Source organism: Mandrillus leucophaeus, unplaced genomic scaffold (assembly GCF_000951045.1).
Source record: "Mandrillus leucophaeus isolate KB7577 unplaced genomic scaffold, Mleu.le_1.0 Scaffold72, whole genome shotgun sequence".
Taxonomy (NCBI): Eukaryota; Metazoa; Chordata; class Mammalia; order Primates; family Cercopithecidae; genus Mandrillus; species Mandrillus leucophaeus.
Genome location: NW_012107808.1, coordinates 3,954,940 through 3,967,889, shown reverse-complemented (window position 1 = coordinate 3,967,889; position 12,950 = coordinate 3,954,940). Strand labels below are relative to the sequence as shown.

The following is a 12,950-nucleotide window of genomic DNA, read 5'->3' as shown; positions in this document are numbered from 1 at the left end:
GAGTAGCTGAGATTACAGGCTTGCGCCACCTCACTCAGCTAATTTTTTTATATTTTTGGTAGAACAAGGTTTCACCATGTTAGCCAGGCTGGTCTCAAATTCCTGGCCTCAAGTGATCCGCCCCCCTTGGCCTCCCAAAGTGCTGGGATTAACAGGCATGAGCCACCGCGCCCAGCTGGAAGAAATTTTTAAAATGAACAACATCCCTGCCTTCAAGGGACCTTGGGAGCTTACTAACTGCAGTGTTACAGGGACAGGAGTTAAACAGAGGTGAATGTTAAGATTCTCGCTCCGTCCTCCCTGTCCTTGATCCAGGTGATGACCTTGACCGAGGTGATGAGACTATACAGAAGCGGCCGTTTCCCTGAAGAATCTCAGTCTGGTGTATTAGTCCATTTTCATGCTGCTGATAAAGACATACCCAAGACTGGGTAATTTATAAAGAAAAAGAAGTTTAATGGACTCACAGTTCCATGTGGCTGGGGAGGCCTCACAGTCATGGTGGAAGGTGAAAGCCATGTCTTACATGGTGGCAGGCAAGAGAGAATGAGAACCAAGTAAAAGGGGAAACCCCTTATCAAACCGTCAGCTCTCATGGGACTTATTCACTACCACGAGAACAATATGCGGGAAATCGCCCCCATGATTCAGTTATCTCCCACAGGGTCCCTCCCACAACACGTGGGAATTATGGGAGCTACAATTCAAGAGGAGATTTGGGTGGGGACACAGCCAAACCATATAATCTGGCCTCACAGGAAGTTTGAGGAAAGGAAAAAGCTACTTAGTCCAACTTGGTAAGTGGTAAAATGGAGCTGTACACAGAGTGCTATGGACACAGCTGAGAACATGAGGGATTCCCCTTTGGGCAGATAAGGGGATGGTGATGAGAAAGGGTATATCCGTTGGTGCTGAGTCTTTATCCATAAGGGAAATGTATGTCAGTAGACAATGGAGGAAACGATATTTTAAAATTCAGGGGCAGAGAAAATGAAGATCCCCAAAGTTTGGAAGTACCTGTAAAGGAGATGTGAACGAGAATGGGCATTTGGATCTGGATTTTGGAAGGCCTTGAGAATTTGGATTTCTGCCACCAAACTGCAGAGAACCATTGAAGATTATTAGTGGTTTTTCCTAGCTAGGCTCTTTCACTTTCCCAAGCACTGAGATGATGCTACCTGGATGAGCACCTGTGACATCTCACTTGGTCTTATGAACAGAGCACTTACTCTATTTTAGTTTGAAAATCAGGTCTTTAAAAAGGAAACCGACTGGGCATGGTGGCTTGTGCCTGTAGTCCCAGCACTTTGGGAGGCTAAGGCAGGTGGATCACCTGAGGTCAGGAGTTCGAGACCAGCCTGGCCAACATGGTGAAACCCCATCTCTACTAAAAATACAAAGATTGGCCAGGCATGGTGGCAAGCACCTGTAATCCCAGCTACTTGGAGGCTGAGGCAGGAGATTCACTTGAACCTGGGAGGTGGAGGTTGCAGTGAGCCGAGATTGTGCCGTTGCACTCCAGCCTAGGCAACAAGAGCGAAACTCCCTCTCAAAAAAAAAAAAAAAAAGCCAGATGTGGTGGTGTGTGCCTATAATCTCAGCTACTTGGGAGGCTGAGGCATGAGAATCACTTGAATCTGGGAGGCAGAGGTTGCAATGAGCCGAGATGGCGCCACTGCATTCCAGCCTGGGTGACAGGGCAAGACTCTCTCTCTCAAAAAAAAAAAAAAAAAGAGAAAAAAAGAAAACCTTATCCAAACTGTCATAAAGTTGCTTCATATTAGTCTCAATGGATCTAAATGTTCACTTTTTTTTTTTTTCACTCTAACGACAGGGTCTCACTCTGTTGCCCAGGCTGGAGTGCAGTGGCATGACACAGCTCACTGTAGCCTCTCCCTCCTAGGCTCAAGCCATACTCCTGCCTCAGCCTCCCATGTAGCTGGGACTGCAGGGGCACACCACCACACCCAGTTAATTTATTTTATTTTATTTTTTTAGAGACAGGTTCTCGTCATGTTGCCCAGGCTGGTCTCAAACTCCTGGACTCAAGCAATCCTCCCACCTACGGGCGTGAGCCACCGCCTGGCCAGTGCTCAAATTTTGAAATTGTTTTATTCTACTCATTTGAGCAAACTGTATTATGAAAGTCTTATGGAAATTATTTTCAGCATTATAGCAGCAATGTTACAAAACCATGTAAAATTTTACCTAAATTTCTCAGTGGAAAAAAATTAAGACTAATATTTGGATGTTGGATTATTTTCTTATAGGTGAATGATAATATAGAATGAGTATTACTGTCATTGTGGTAATTTTTAAAGAGGAACAGCCTTTTTGCTAGTTCATGAAAAAAGCCCTGATATGTATTAAACATTTTCATCTCTTAGCTCCTAACTTCACCACTTAATGTTTTTGTAACTTTTAACTAATGAACTCCAAGTGCTTTGTTCATGCCTTCTTTTCTATGATTTAGGAGAGTTAAAAATATTTCTGTAATTTCTCTCCACAAATTAAATTTACTTGTTAAAGTTCACATTCCTGACCACTCTCTTTAGACTACACAGTTAGCAAGCTTTATTGGAATTGTGTCTTGGTTTGTGGTGTTGATGATAAAGCTCAAAAGGAGTGGGTGAGTTGGGGATTTTATAAAACTGATTCTCAGTTACTTTCCCTATACCTGCTATGAAATGAACCTCTGATGGTGATCTCTGTTTTGAGCACAGTGGGTTTTTTTGTTTGTTTGTTTTGTTTTGTTTTGTTTTTTTCCTCCTTGTTTTCTCTTTGAGGACTAACTTGGCGGAAGCAGCCAAGTGTGAACAGCGCTGATGTGGCTGCCGCAGTGCTTCCTGGAGGAATCATTATAAATTCAAGATCTGATTTCTTGTTGGTTTCTGTGCTTGAGAGCATTTAGAATAAAAGTCTGTATCAGTTAATCCTTTGATCATTTAAATCATTTTATTTTGTTTTCCTCTCATTTTCAAACTGAGGTTTGAAAACAAAATTAAATACTTTGAAACACTCTAAGTGCATAAATTATTGGTCAGGAATGAGGAACTGTCCTTAGAAAAATGGGCTAGACGTTTTAAAAGGAATCTTGTAGAGCACCTTGGATTGTTCAGCAGTTTATGTTTGTTGTTAGTTTTTTTCTCTTCCAATAATTTGGGTGGGAATAATATTAGTTGTTCATCTTTTGACATTAATGTTCTAATTATTTGAATACAAATGTTTTCTCTCAAAATAAGTGGGAAGCATGAAAACAGAAAAGGTCATCTTTTGAGTTCTTAAAGTTTTATGTCAGAGATCTTCACATCTTTCTAGAGAAGGAAGGTTGTAAATCTTCAGCCTACTCCGATTCTGAAATGGGGCTTTTTAAGCGTGTGTGTGTGTATACATGCACTCCCATATGTTTTATAAAGGAGGAGTTGGATGTGTCCTCATTCATCGTACTTTTTACCTCTTTCCCATCCTCTGTAAAGATAGTGGAGTGTTTTCTGTAATCACATTGATACTATTTGTCTGCAGGATAGGAACGGTCCGAGCCTGGTTTTACCTGGATTTGGGTGAATAGCCCTGTGGTCTTGCTCACTCGGGGCTCCCCATTAGGTAGAATCCATGCAAAGTGTTAAAACTGAGGAACAAAGTGTGCCCATCTTGTTGCTCCCACTGGACCCAAGGGAGAGCTCTGGCTTGTGTTTCTACACTCGCCTTATATGTATGCCAGCAGGTTTTTAACATTAAACAAAACTGTGTAGTTGCAGACTAAAGAAGGCCGCCTCCTGACCATGAAGCTCCCCAGAAGCTGCACTTCTCCCTCAGAACTTGCCTGGTCCCTCCATGAGCATGGGCTGTGCTGATAGGGACAGTGTGTTTCCACAGGGGAGCGATGCATGGGCACAGCACACACTGGATGTCTTGCCAGGAAGTCACTTATGCGGAAAGTGGAAATACTCAATTACAAACAGAGAAATACACCTCCTTCCTGTTTACTCCATCATGATGATGTAAGGATAAATTAATGTCCAAGCAACTTAGAGGATGGTTTAGATCAGTGGTCAGCAGATGACACCTCTGAGGCTGGGCCAGCTAGCTGCCTGTTTATATAAATCAAGTGTTATCAAAACACCACCACACTCATATCCGTGGCTACTTTTATACTATTACTGCAGAGTTGAGTAGTTGCATGTGGCCCACGGGTGTGAAAATACTATCGGGCCCTTTACAGAAAAATGGTTGCTTCTGGTTTAGATAAGGGGATGAAAAAATATTTTATATATCTACTTTGTACTTATTCTTAGGCATACTTATTCAATACCCAGTATGTATTTTCCTCCTTTTATTAAAAGCATATGTTAAGCATATGTTATGATCCAGGCATGAGACATAGAGATGATTATTAAGACAGGGTCATCTCAAGGAGGTTGCCGTTTAGTGAGGAAGGCAACACATCATGCTTTGTCCTGTGGTTCAGAGTTACAACCTCAGCCTTCAGCTGAACACACAAGTTCACCACAAATGCCAATCCCTATGAAATCAAACATAACATGAGTAATAAAAATAAGCGGGAGAGTTTAATATGTGTGTAATTGGTTTTTTTTTTCCTGGTTAATATCTTAAGAAGTTTTGAGTATATGAGAATTTGCATGATCTTATTGAATAGCAGGGTTGAACAAAATGGCTTTAATCTAGATCTTTCTGTATGTGTGTGCCACTTTTGCCTATATATCTAGATCTAGGTATTCTTTAAGTTAAATTACATGAATATTCTTATTTGATAGGGCTATGCCTCTGTAAAAATTTTGTTTAATGTTAAAAACCTGCTGGCATACATATAAATACATAAAAAAATATATTCACTCTTTAAGGAAAGGAAGCCATGTATTGGAACTTGCTTTAATAATCTCAGAGTTTTAGAGCCAAGGGAGACCTTTTGTGGATCCTAGTGTGTAAGCAGCTAGAAGACTAATCACTTTACTGCAGTGGTTTCTATCTTGGCCAATCACTCAAATTACTCGAATTTGGTGCAGAGCACCAAAAAAAAAAAAAAGCAAAACAGTCCCAGCATCTCGAACCCACCCCAGGACAATGAAATCAGAATCTCTGGGGTGTGGCCAGGACATCCGACATCCGTATGTTTTTAAGTCCTGCCAGGCACAACTAATTCAGTCAGGGTTGTGAGGCACTGTTGTACAGACAGGATTCTGAATCTTTAGTGTGAATTAAATTTGGAATTAGCTGGAGAGCTTGTTAACTTCCCCTTCCACTCTCCCTGAGTTTTTGGATTCAGTGAGTCTGGGGTGGGCACCAGGATCTTCATTTCCAACAAGTTCCCTCATGCTGATGCTCCTGGCATCACACTTTGAGAGCCATTGCTGTATGAGATTCTTAAGTTTTATATAAGTAGTTATTGTGATGACTTTAACTGGCAACTTACGTGGTATTTTTAAACTAATATGACTTATAAAAAGTTGATAGATAAATGTATTACACGAAACTATTGTCACCAGTAAAAACAGTATAGATATAGGATTCATCCTTTGTCAATGTAAGTATATAATCATGGAAGTCCAGAGGTAGTCATCCAGAGATCCACGAATTCACCCTGCCCTTTGACAGGTAAGGACCCTTGCACTGGGTTGCAGCGCTAGTTAGGGGCCAGCTCAGATGCTTTGATGTTTAGACCTAAGCTGCTTCTGTTGGGAATGTGGCTCCGCTTGTAGACTTTGGTTAAGGGTTAAACCCAGCACACATGTCCCCTCTGCGCCAGCACATCCCCTTGATCGTCTGTGTTCTTACCTTGGATCCTTTCTTAAGAGCAGGGGCATCGCGACCACCGGCCCCATCTTCTGTCTGGCATCTTCAGCCCACTGTTCCTGTCCCTCATGTTCGTGGCCTGCAGTGCTTACGTTTCACAGCTTTGTCACCTTCTCCTGGGATGTTTGTGTATTTATCTAGGCAAGGTAGCATTTTTTTTTAATGCTGAATTAGGACCATTGTAAACTTTCTTTAATACATTTAGAAAACTGCCAAGTTTGGAAATAACTGATTTTTTAAAATAAGAGAGAAATGTGTATCAGTAAGAGACCACAGATCATCACAAATGCACACCAGCATGGGCAAAGCGGTGCCGAAGCTCTGTGTTTGCCCTGATCCTGGGATTTGGCCCCTGCTCATTTCTTTTTTGAATAGAAACTTGAAACCGAGAAGCAAGGGGAGGTTAGGTTTCAGGCTGGATTACTGTGAAATCCTCTTGTAAAGGTAGTATCACTTTGGGTCGAAGACTTCCTGGAATCGTGAGGGTAAAGTTGAACTTTCCCAGGCAGCTAGCTGTTTTTGAACTAGGAATTGAGCCACATGGCCTAGAATGACAGAAAAAATTTGGATTTTCCATTTGGTTGTAAATTGAAAAATATATGGTGGTTTGGTTACTTTGCTTAGTTGTTTGCATGGACTTTTTAAAAAACCTGAATGCATTCCGCAGACTCTCCATACCTCTGATTTGTGGATTTAGGGATTGTACTTGAAGTGTTTTTTAAAAAAACGTGGCTGACAGCAGTTACTCACACCTGTAATCTCAACACTTTGGGAGGCCGAGGTGGGCGGATCATGAGGTCAGGAGTTCGAGACCAGCCTGGCCAATATAGTGAAACCCCATCTCTACTAAAAATACAAAATTAGCCAGGTGTGGTGGTGCAAGCCTGTAATCCCAGCTACTCGGGAGGCTGAGGCAGGAGAATCGCTTGAACCCGGGAGGCAGAGGTTGCGGTGAGCCGAGATAGCTCCACTGCACTCCAGCCTGGGCGAAAAGAGCGAAACTGAATCTCAAAAATAAATAAATAAATAAATAAATAAAAGATATAAAGTCAAAGCACATATTTTCTGTAATGTATGTGCCACTTTTGCCTATATATCTAGATCTAGGTATTCTTTAAGTTAAAGCAATTTACTTATTTACTGGAAATAAGTTTAAGTGGAAAGGAAAATTATAGCAGGCAGGATAAGGTACTGTGCTCGGTGTTAGAAGGGACAAAGCGTAGAATTACGGACCCGGCCTGCTAAATATTTACAGTCTAGTCAGGGAGATAAACCATGCACATATCAAAAGGCAAACCATCCCAGGTAGGAGATCAGAGCCAGCTATTTGTGGAAGATGTTGGTTTGGGAGTCGTAGTGGGGTGTGAAGGGGAAAGCCCTCCAGTGAACCCCAGTGCATCGCTTTCTACCTTGGGACAACTTTAAACACCGTTGTGGGCTTCATCTGTGCAAGAAGGATGATAGTCCCTTTCCCTGTGGGTGATTCGGTGAGACCGTGCTTGACATGCCCAGCACAGGTCCTGACGCCAGGTGCACAGTGTGTGGTCCCTCTGCTGTGTGGCCAGCCCGTGCTGCCATCTGCGTGCTTGTGACCGTGTGTGGGGTGGGACTTGGGCCGGCCTTACAGATGGAGACAGACCAGGGGAGCTGTGGAGGCAGGCCTGCCTGTGAAGTCATGAGCAGGAAGCCTGGAGCAGGAAGCGGACGAGGACTGAGGTGAGGCGGGAATGGATGTGCAGATTGTGTTCGGGGATGGTGAGGAGACCAGCTGGGGTGGAGGGCTTGTGAAGGGACAAGATCAGAAATGACTTTTAAATCTGTTAACTTGGACAAGTCCTTCCTCTTTTTAGGATGTGTTGGTCTTTTCCTGCTGAGAAACAGTGTGTAGCCTAGAGTGAGGGTAAAATCCTGACCTCAGCTTTTGCATTTTGCATGCCTTCTAGAGAGCCCTCTTTGTCACCATGATCCTGACTTTCCTCTTCTCCCTCCCTTCCTTCTCTTTCATCTTAAAGTTCTTATAGCTGGGCCGGGCGTGGTGACTCACGCCTATAATCGCAGCACTTTGGGAGGCCAAGGCGGGCCGATCACTTGAAGTCAGGAGTTTGAGACCAGCCTGGCCAAAATGGTGAAACCCCCCCTCTACTAAAAATACAAAAATTAGCCAGGCGTAGTGGTGAGTGCCTGTAATCCCAGCTACTCAGAGGCTGAGGCAGGAGAAGGACTTGAACCCAGGAGGCGGAGGTTGCAGGATTGTGGTGAGCCGAGATTGCACCATTGCACTCCAGCCTGGGCAACAAGAGCAAAACTCCATCTCAAAAAAAAAAGTTATTATGGCTGTCCCCCACCCCCATTATAACTTAAATTTCTCCCCATCTGCCCTGGTTCAGCCAGTGACACCCAGTGCTGCTCCTGGTGGACCCATTCTTGGTTGTTGACCCAGGGGCTAGAAGGAATCTTCCCCTGTCAGCTCTTGGGTCTGAAATGGGCCAGTCTTAGTTTTAAAAACTGTAATTCCAATAATGTCCACTATGTGGTACACATGCATCAGAAATAAATTCTAAAACTAGTTGAAAGGGAGCTCAAAAACATTTTAAAAATCCAGAATGATAAAAATAGCTGGGAAATGGCACATGTTTATTTGCTGTGCACTGGGTTCCTCTTAAGTAGCAGCTTCCAGTGTCATATTCATAATGTGACTCAGTTTATTTTAACTTTTGAGAAAGTGTGCTGGGAGATAACTGATTTGGAGCCCAGGAGAGGAGAGAAGGGTATGACATCTTCTGTCTTCCATTTCGATGGTGGGGGATCCCCCTGGATGGCTTCTCGCCGGCTTAGTGCATAGCTCAGGCACACGCTAACAGCTGGAGTGTACCTGGTACTAACCTACTGCACTTGGAAGTCATCTTTAAATATTGTTCTTGTAGGCTGGGTGTAGTAGCTCCTGCCTGTAATCCCAGCACTTTGGGAGGCCAAGATGGTAGGATCACTTGAGCTCAGGAGTTCAAGACCAGCCTGGGCAACATAATGGAACCCTGTCTCTACAAAAAAAATTAAAAAATTAGCTGGGCATGGTGGCACACACCTGTGATCCCAGCTACTTGGGAGGCCGAGGTGGGAGCATGGCTTGAGCCCAGAAGGCAGAGATTGCAGTGAGCTGAGATCACACCACCACACTCCAGCCCAAGCGACAGAGCCAGACTGTCTTAAAAAAAAAAAAAAAAAATTGCTCCCATGGGAAGTGGTGGCTTGGGCACTGATAGGAAAGCAGACTTTTGAAACTGTGGGTTGAGAAGCTCAAAGTCTGGTTTAGACAGTTTCTCTGAAGTAATTTCATGATTGAATAGTAGAACTGTGGCTTAAGGAATTGGATTCTTCTTTTCTCTCATGGAAATAGACCCACCAGCATAACATCTTCCCAGGTTATTCTAGGAAGTTTTGACCGCATCTGTGTGGAACGTCTTGAATGAGGAACACATTCCTGAGTGTTTAGTGATCGTTAAGTTCTCAGTCTATTAACAAACTTCACCACTTTGGTTTTAGGTTTAATCTGAACATGTAAAGAATCCAGTTATGTTTAAATAAAAGACCCTTGCACTGATATTTCCGTACCTAGAAAGGAGTGTGGAAATAATTGTAAATTATAAATTATTCCTTGAAGACTGGGCCCAATGTGATTTGTTAACCAAAAGATTAATAAGAACAAACTGGAAAGAAATGAGGACTGTTTAGTCTGGATGGGCAGAGATTGAGAGAGAACTTCATTAGAATCTTATAAAAATTGTGGATTACAGGAACACCGATTTCATAAGTTCTAAAATATGAGGACATAGAGTACTACAGGTTATCCTAAGAGGTGGTGTCAACGTAAACATAGGTGGATTCCCAGGAAGTTTTTACTAAGTTACAGAACAACTGCAGAGGGAGCTATGCTATTGGTAACTTTGGAAAATGGCATCGGGGAAGCTAATCAGCCTCTTCCCCTGTCCTAGCTGATATTAGGGATTCCGGAAGGAAACATGAGCAGAGGTTCAGAGCTGCCGACTCTTCCTCCTCTTTAAGGTCTGCTATTTCTATGACCAAAAGCAGTTTTAAAATAAACCCCTGATCACCTCTTTTTAAAAACCCTTTTTTAAAAAATGAGAAACTGAACTTCTCATTTAAAACAGACTTGAGTAATTTCAGTGATGTTAATATTTTCATGAGCTGTGCTAGGTTTGACTCGGTGCCTGTTGCTTATGGAACCTTCTCTTCCCTTTGCAGGTTTTCATCTCTGTGAACTGCTTAAGCACAGACTTCTCTTCCCAGAAGGGAGTGAAGGGGTTGCCTCTTAACATTCAAATTGATACCTATAGTTACAACAACCGCAGCAACAAGCCTGTGCACCGGGCCTACTGCCAGATCAAGGTCTTCTGTGACAAGGTAAGGTCAGCAGGGATGCTTGGAACAAGTGTTCGAGACACACTCACGGAAAAGGACCAGGGTCTCTTTAATATTTAATGTCAAAATGAGAATATAGCTGCTAATATAGAATAACTTTTAAAATTATTTTATTTATTTATTTATTTATTTATTTATTTTATTTTATTTTTGAGACAGTCTCGCTCTGTCTCCCAGGCTGGAGTGCAGTGGTGCAATCTCAGCTCACTGCAACCTCTGCCTCCTGGGTTCAAGCAATTCTCCTGCCTCAGCCTCCCCAGTAGTTGAGATTACAGGTGCACACCACCATGCCCGGCTGGTTTTTTGTATTTTTAGTAGAGATGGGGTTCCGCCATATTGCCCAGGCTGGTCTCCAACTCCTGAGCTCAAGTAATCTGCCCACCTTGGCCTCCCAGAGTGCTAGGATTACAGGTGTGAGCCACCACACCCAGCCTTTATCAGAGATGAGGTCTCACTCTGTCATCTAGGCTGGAATTCAGTGGTGCAATTACTGCTTACTGTAGCCTCAACCTCCTGGGCTCAAGCGATCCCCCGAACTCAGTCTCCTAAGTGGTTGGGACTACGGCACATCCCATCACACCCAGCTAATTTTTTAATTTTTTTGTGGAGAAGGGTTCCCGCCATGTTGCCCAGGCTGGTCTTGAACTCCTGGCCTCAAGTGATCCTCCCACCTTGGCTTCTGAAAGTGTAAAACAGCTTTTTTTTTTTTTTTTTTTTGACAGAGTCTGGCTCTGTTGCCCATGCTGGAGTGCAGTGGCGCAATCTCGGCTCACTGCAGCCTCTGCCTCCCGGGTTCAAACGATTCTTGTGCCTCAGTCTCTCCAGTAGCTGAGATTACAGATGTGCACCCACCACACCTAGCTAATTTTTGTATTTTTAATAGAGACAGGGTTTTGCCAGGTTGGCCAGGCTGGTCTTGAACTCCTGGCCTCATGTGATCCGCCCACCTTGGCTTCCCAGAGTGCTGGGATTACAGGTGTGAGCCACTGTGCCTGGCCTAAAATAGCTTAATTATTGTTTTGGCCTTGCAAAGACACATTATAGAGAGATTTTTAAAATTACTTTTTAACTGAAAGATTAGAAGGATTGATGAGTACATTTTGTTGGGCATGTCTGATAAGTAAAGGAGGTGCGCACAGGCCCCTCTGAGCCCAGCTGCTGGAGGTGTAGGCAGTCAACCCTGCACGGAAACTCTTCTTCAGCTGTGTCTGATTGGATGAATCACAAAGGGCTGTGCCTTCACAGTGCAAGGCCCAGAGGGATCTCTGCATGACCTGTTTTCCCTGGTGTGGCTCCTTTTTATCTGGAGAAGAGAGGCTTACTTTTGCCCAGTGCAGAGCCAGGGGCTGAGCTGAATTTGATGCAGGGAGAGTCTGGAAGGTGCGTCGAGTCTTGAGGGGAAAGTTTGTGCTGGCTCGGAACTGGGGAGCAACTGCAGATGAGTGGACGGTCCATTGAACTAAGACAGCAAGATCTTGACTTTTTCCAACTCAAAAATGTTGGACCTATTTTCGGTGGGGGAGGGGGGGCAGTTCTTTTCATCCTGTTAAGGGAGCTTGTCTTTTATTGAGATTTTTAGAAGGGGCTAGGTAACTGGAAGTATGTTTGCTATCAGAGTCCTGGTCTTTCACCCTGGCTTTTGCATCAGGTATACAAAGCACAGTGGCTGAGCACAGTGAATGAGTCTGAGGCCTTTTTCGGGTTTTTTGGATCGTGTTTACTCTTTGTGTGGCATTCGGTGATTTTCACCTTCCTGGGTGCTCGACATTTTTATATTATTGTGAATCTCCTTGAATTTTGTCCTGAAATCTGGTTAAGTTGCTTGGAAACCATTTGATCTTTCAGATCTTACGTCTATGATTTGATAGGCGGATCTGGAGCTGTGCTCAATATAAGGCTAATCATTCTGTGCTCCTGAGCAGGATTTTCCTGAATATTCTACCAAGTGTCCTGCTCATTACAAGTTTTTCCAGTTATATTGTTTCTTTGTAATAATCCTCATTACAAGGATTTCCAGTCCACCCCATATGGTGGGAACAGGTACTGTTTCTGGCTCCGTGTGAGTTTTGGGAACTGTTTCTCTAATCTTTTCAGATGTCAATTCCCAACCCTGACCCCCAGCCTTGGGCAACTTCCTGGTACCTCTGTACCTGTTGGTGCCTGGCCACCCTAAAGATCTCGGAGCTTTTTCTTCTTTGGTACTTTGTCCTGCTGCCTTGATCTCTGTGAACTTCCAGCTCTGTCTCCTCAACCCTGGGCACCTGGACTGAGAATACATGGGCTCCCCCTCCCATGCCACAGCCTGGGAACTCTGAAGGCAGCAGCCAGCATGGTTTTAGGACTTGCCACGCGTTCTTGTTCTCCCTGTTGTTTAGTTGCCTACTGGTCAGGGCCTCGCATTCTTGTTTTATGCATTTTGTCTGGTTTTTGTTGTTGTTTCAGGGTGGAGGGTAAATGTGATCTGTGTTACTCCATGTTATGTAGAAGCAGAAATGCCTTATTCTTTATAGATATACAGGTAAATAAGGAGGGACAGTCCTGTTTTGTAATACGGGACTGCACCCTCCACCTTTTGGAGGAGGGTGGTGTTTATCATCAGAATGAAGTTATGGTTAGACTGTTAGAACGGACAGGGAGACCCAGACCAACTTCATACAATAATGGCAAGGAGATTGGGGTATTTACCTGTTTTTCTGTGTCAA

General features: G+C 43.6%; 1 protein-coding gene across 2 annotated transcripts in view; it reads left to right on the top strand.

Moving 5' to 3' along the window:
• Positions 1–12,950, top strand: part of GRHL1 (grainyhead-like 1 (Drosophila)) — a 53,552-nt gene that overhangs the window by 24,300 nt on the left and 16,302 nt on the right. For both annotated transcript variants that reach the window (XM_011965304.1, XM_011965305.1), the window contains one exon: positions 10,072–10,230. In XM_011965304.1, coding sequence (XP_011820694.1) covers positions 10,072–10,230 — 159 coding nt within the window. The remainder of the gene's footprint in view (positions 1–10,071; positions 10,231–12,950) is intronic.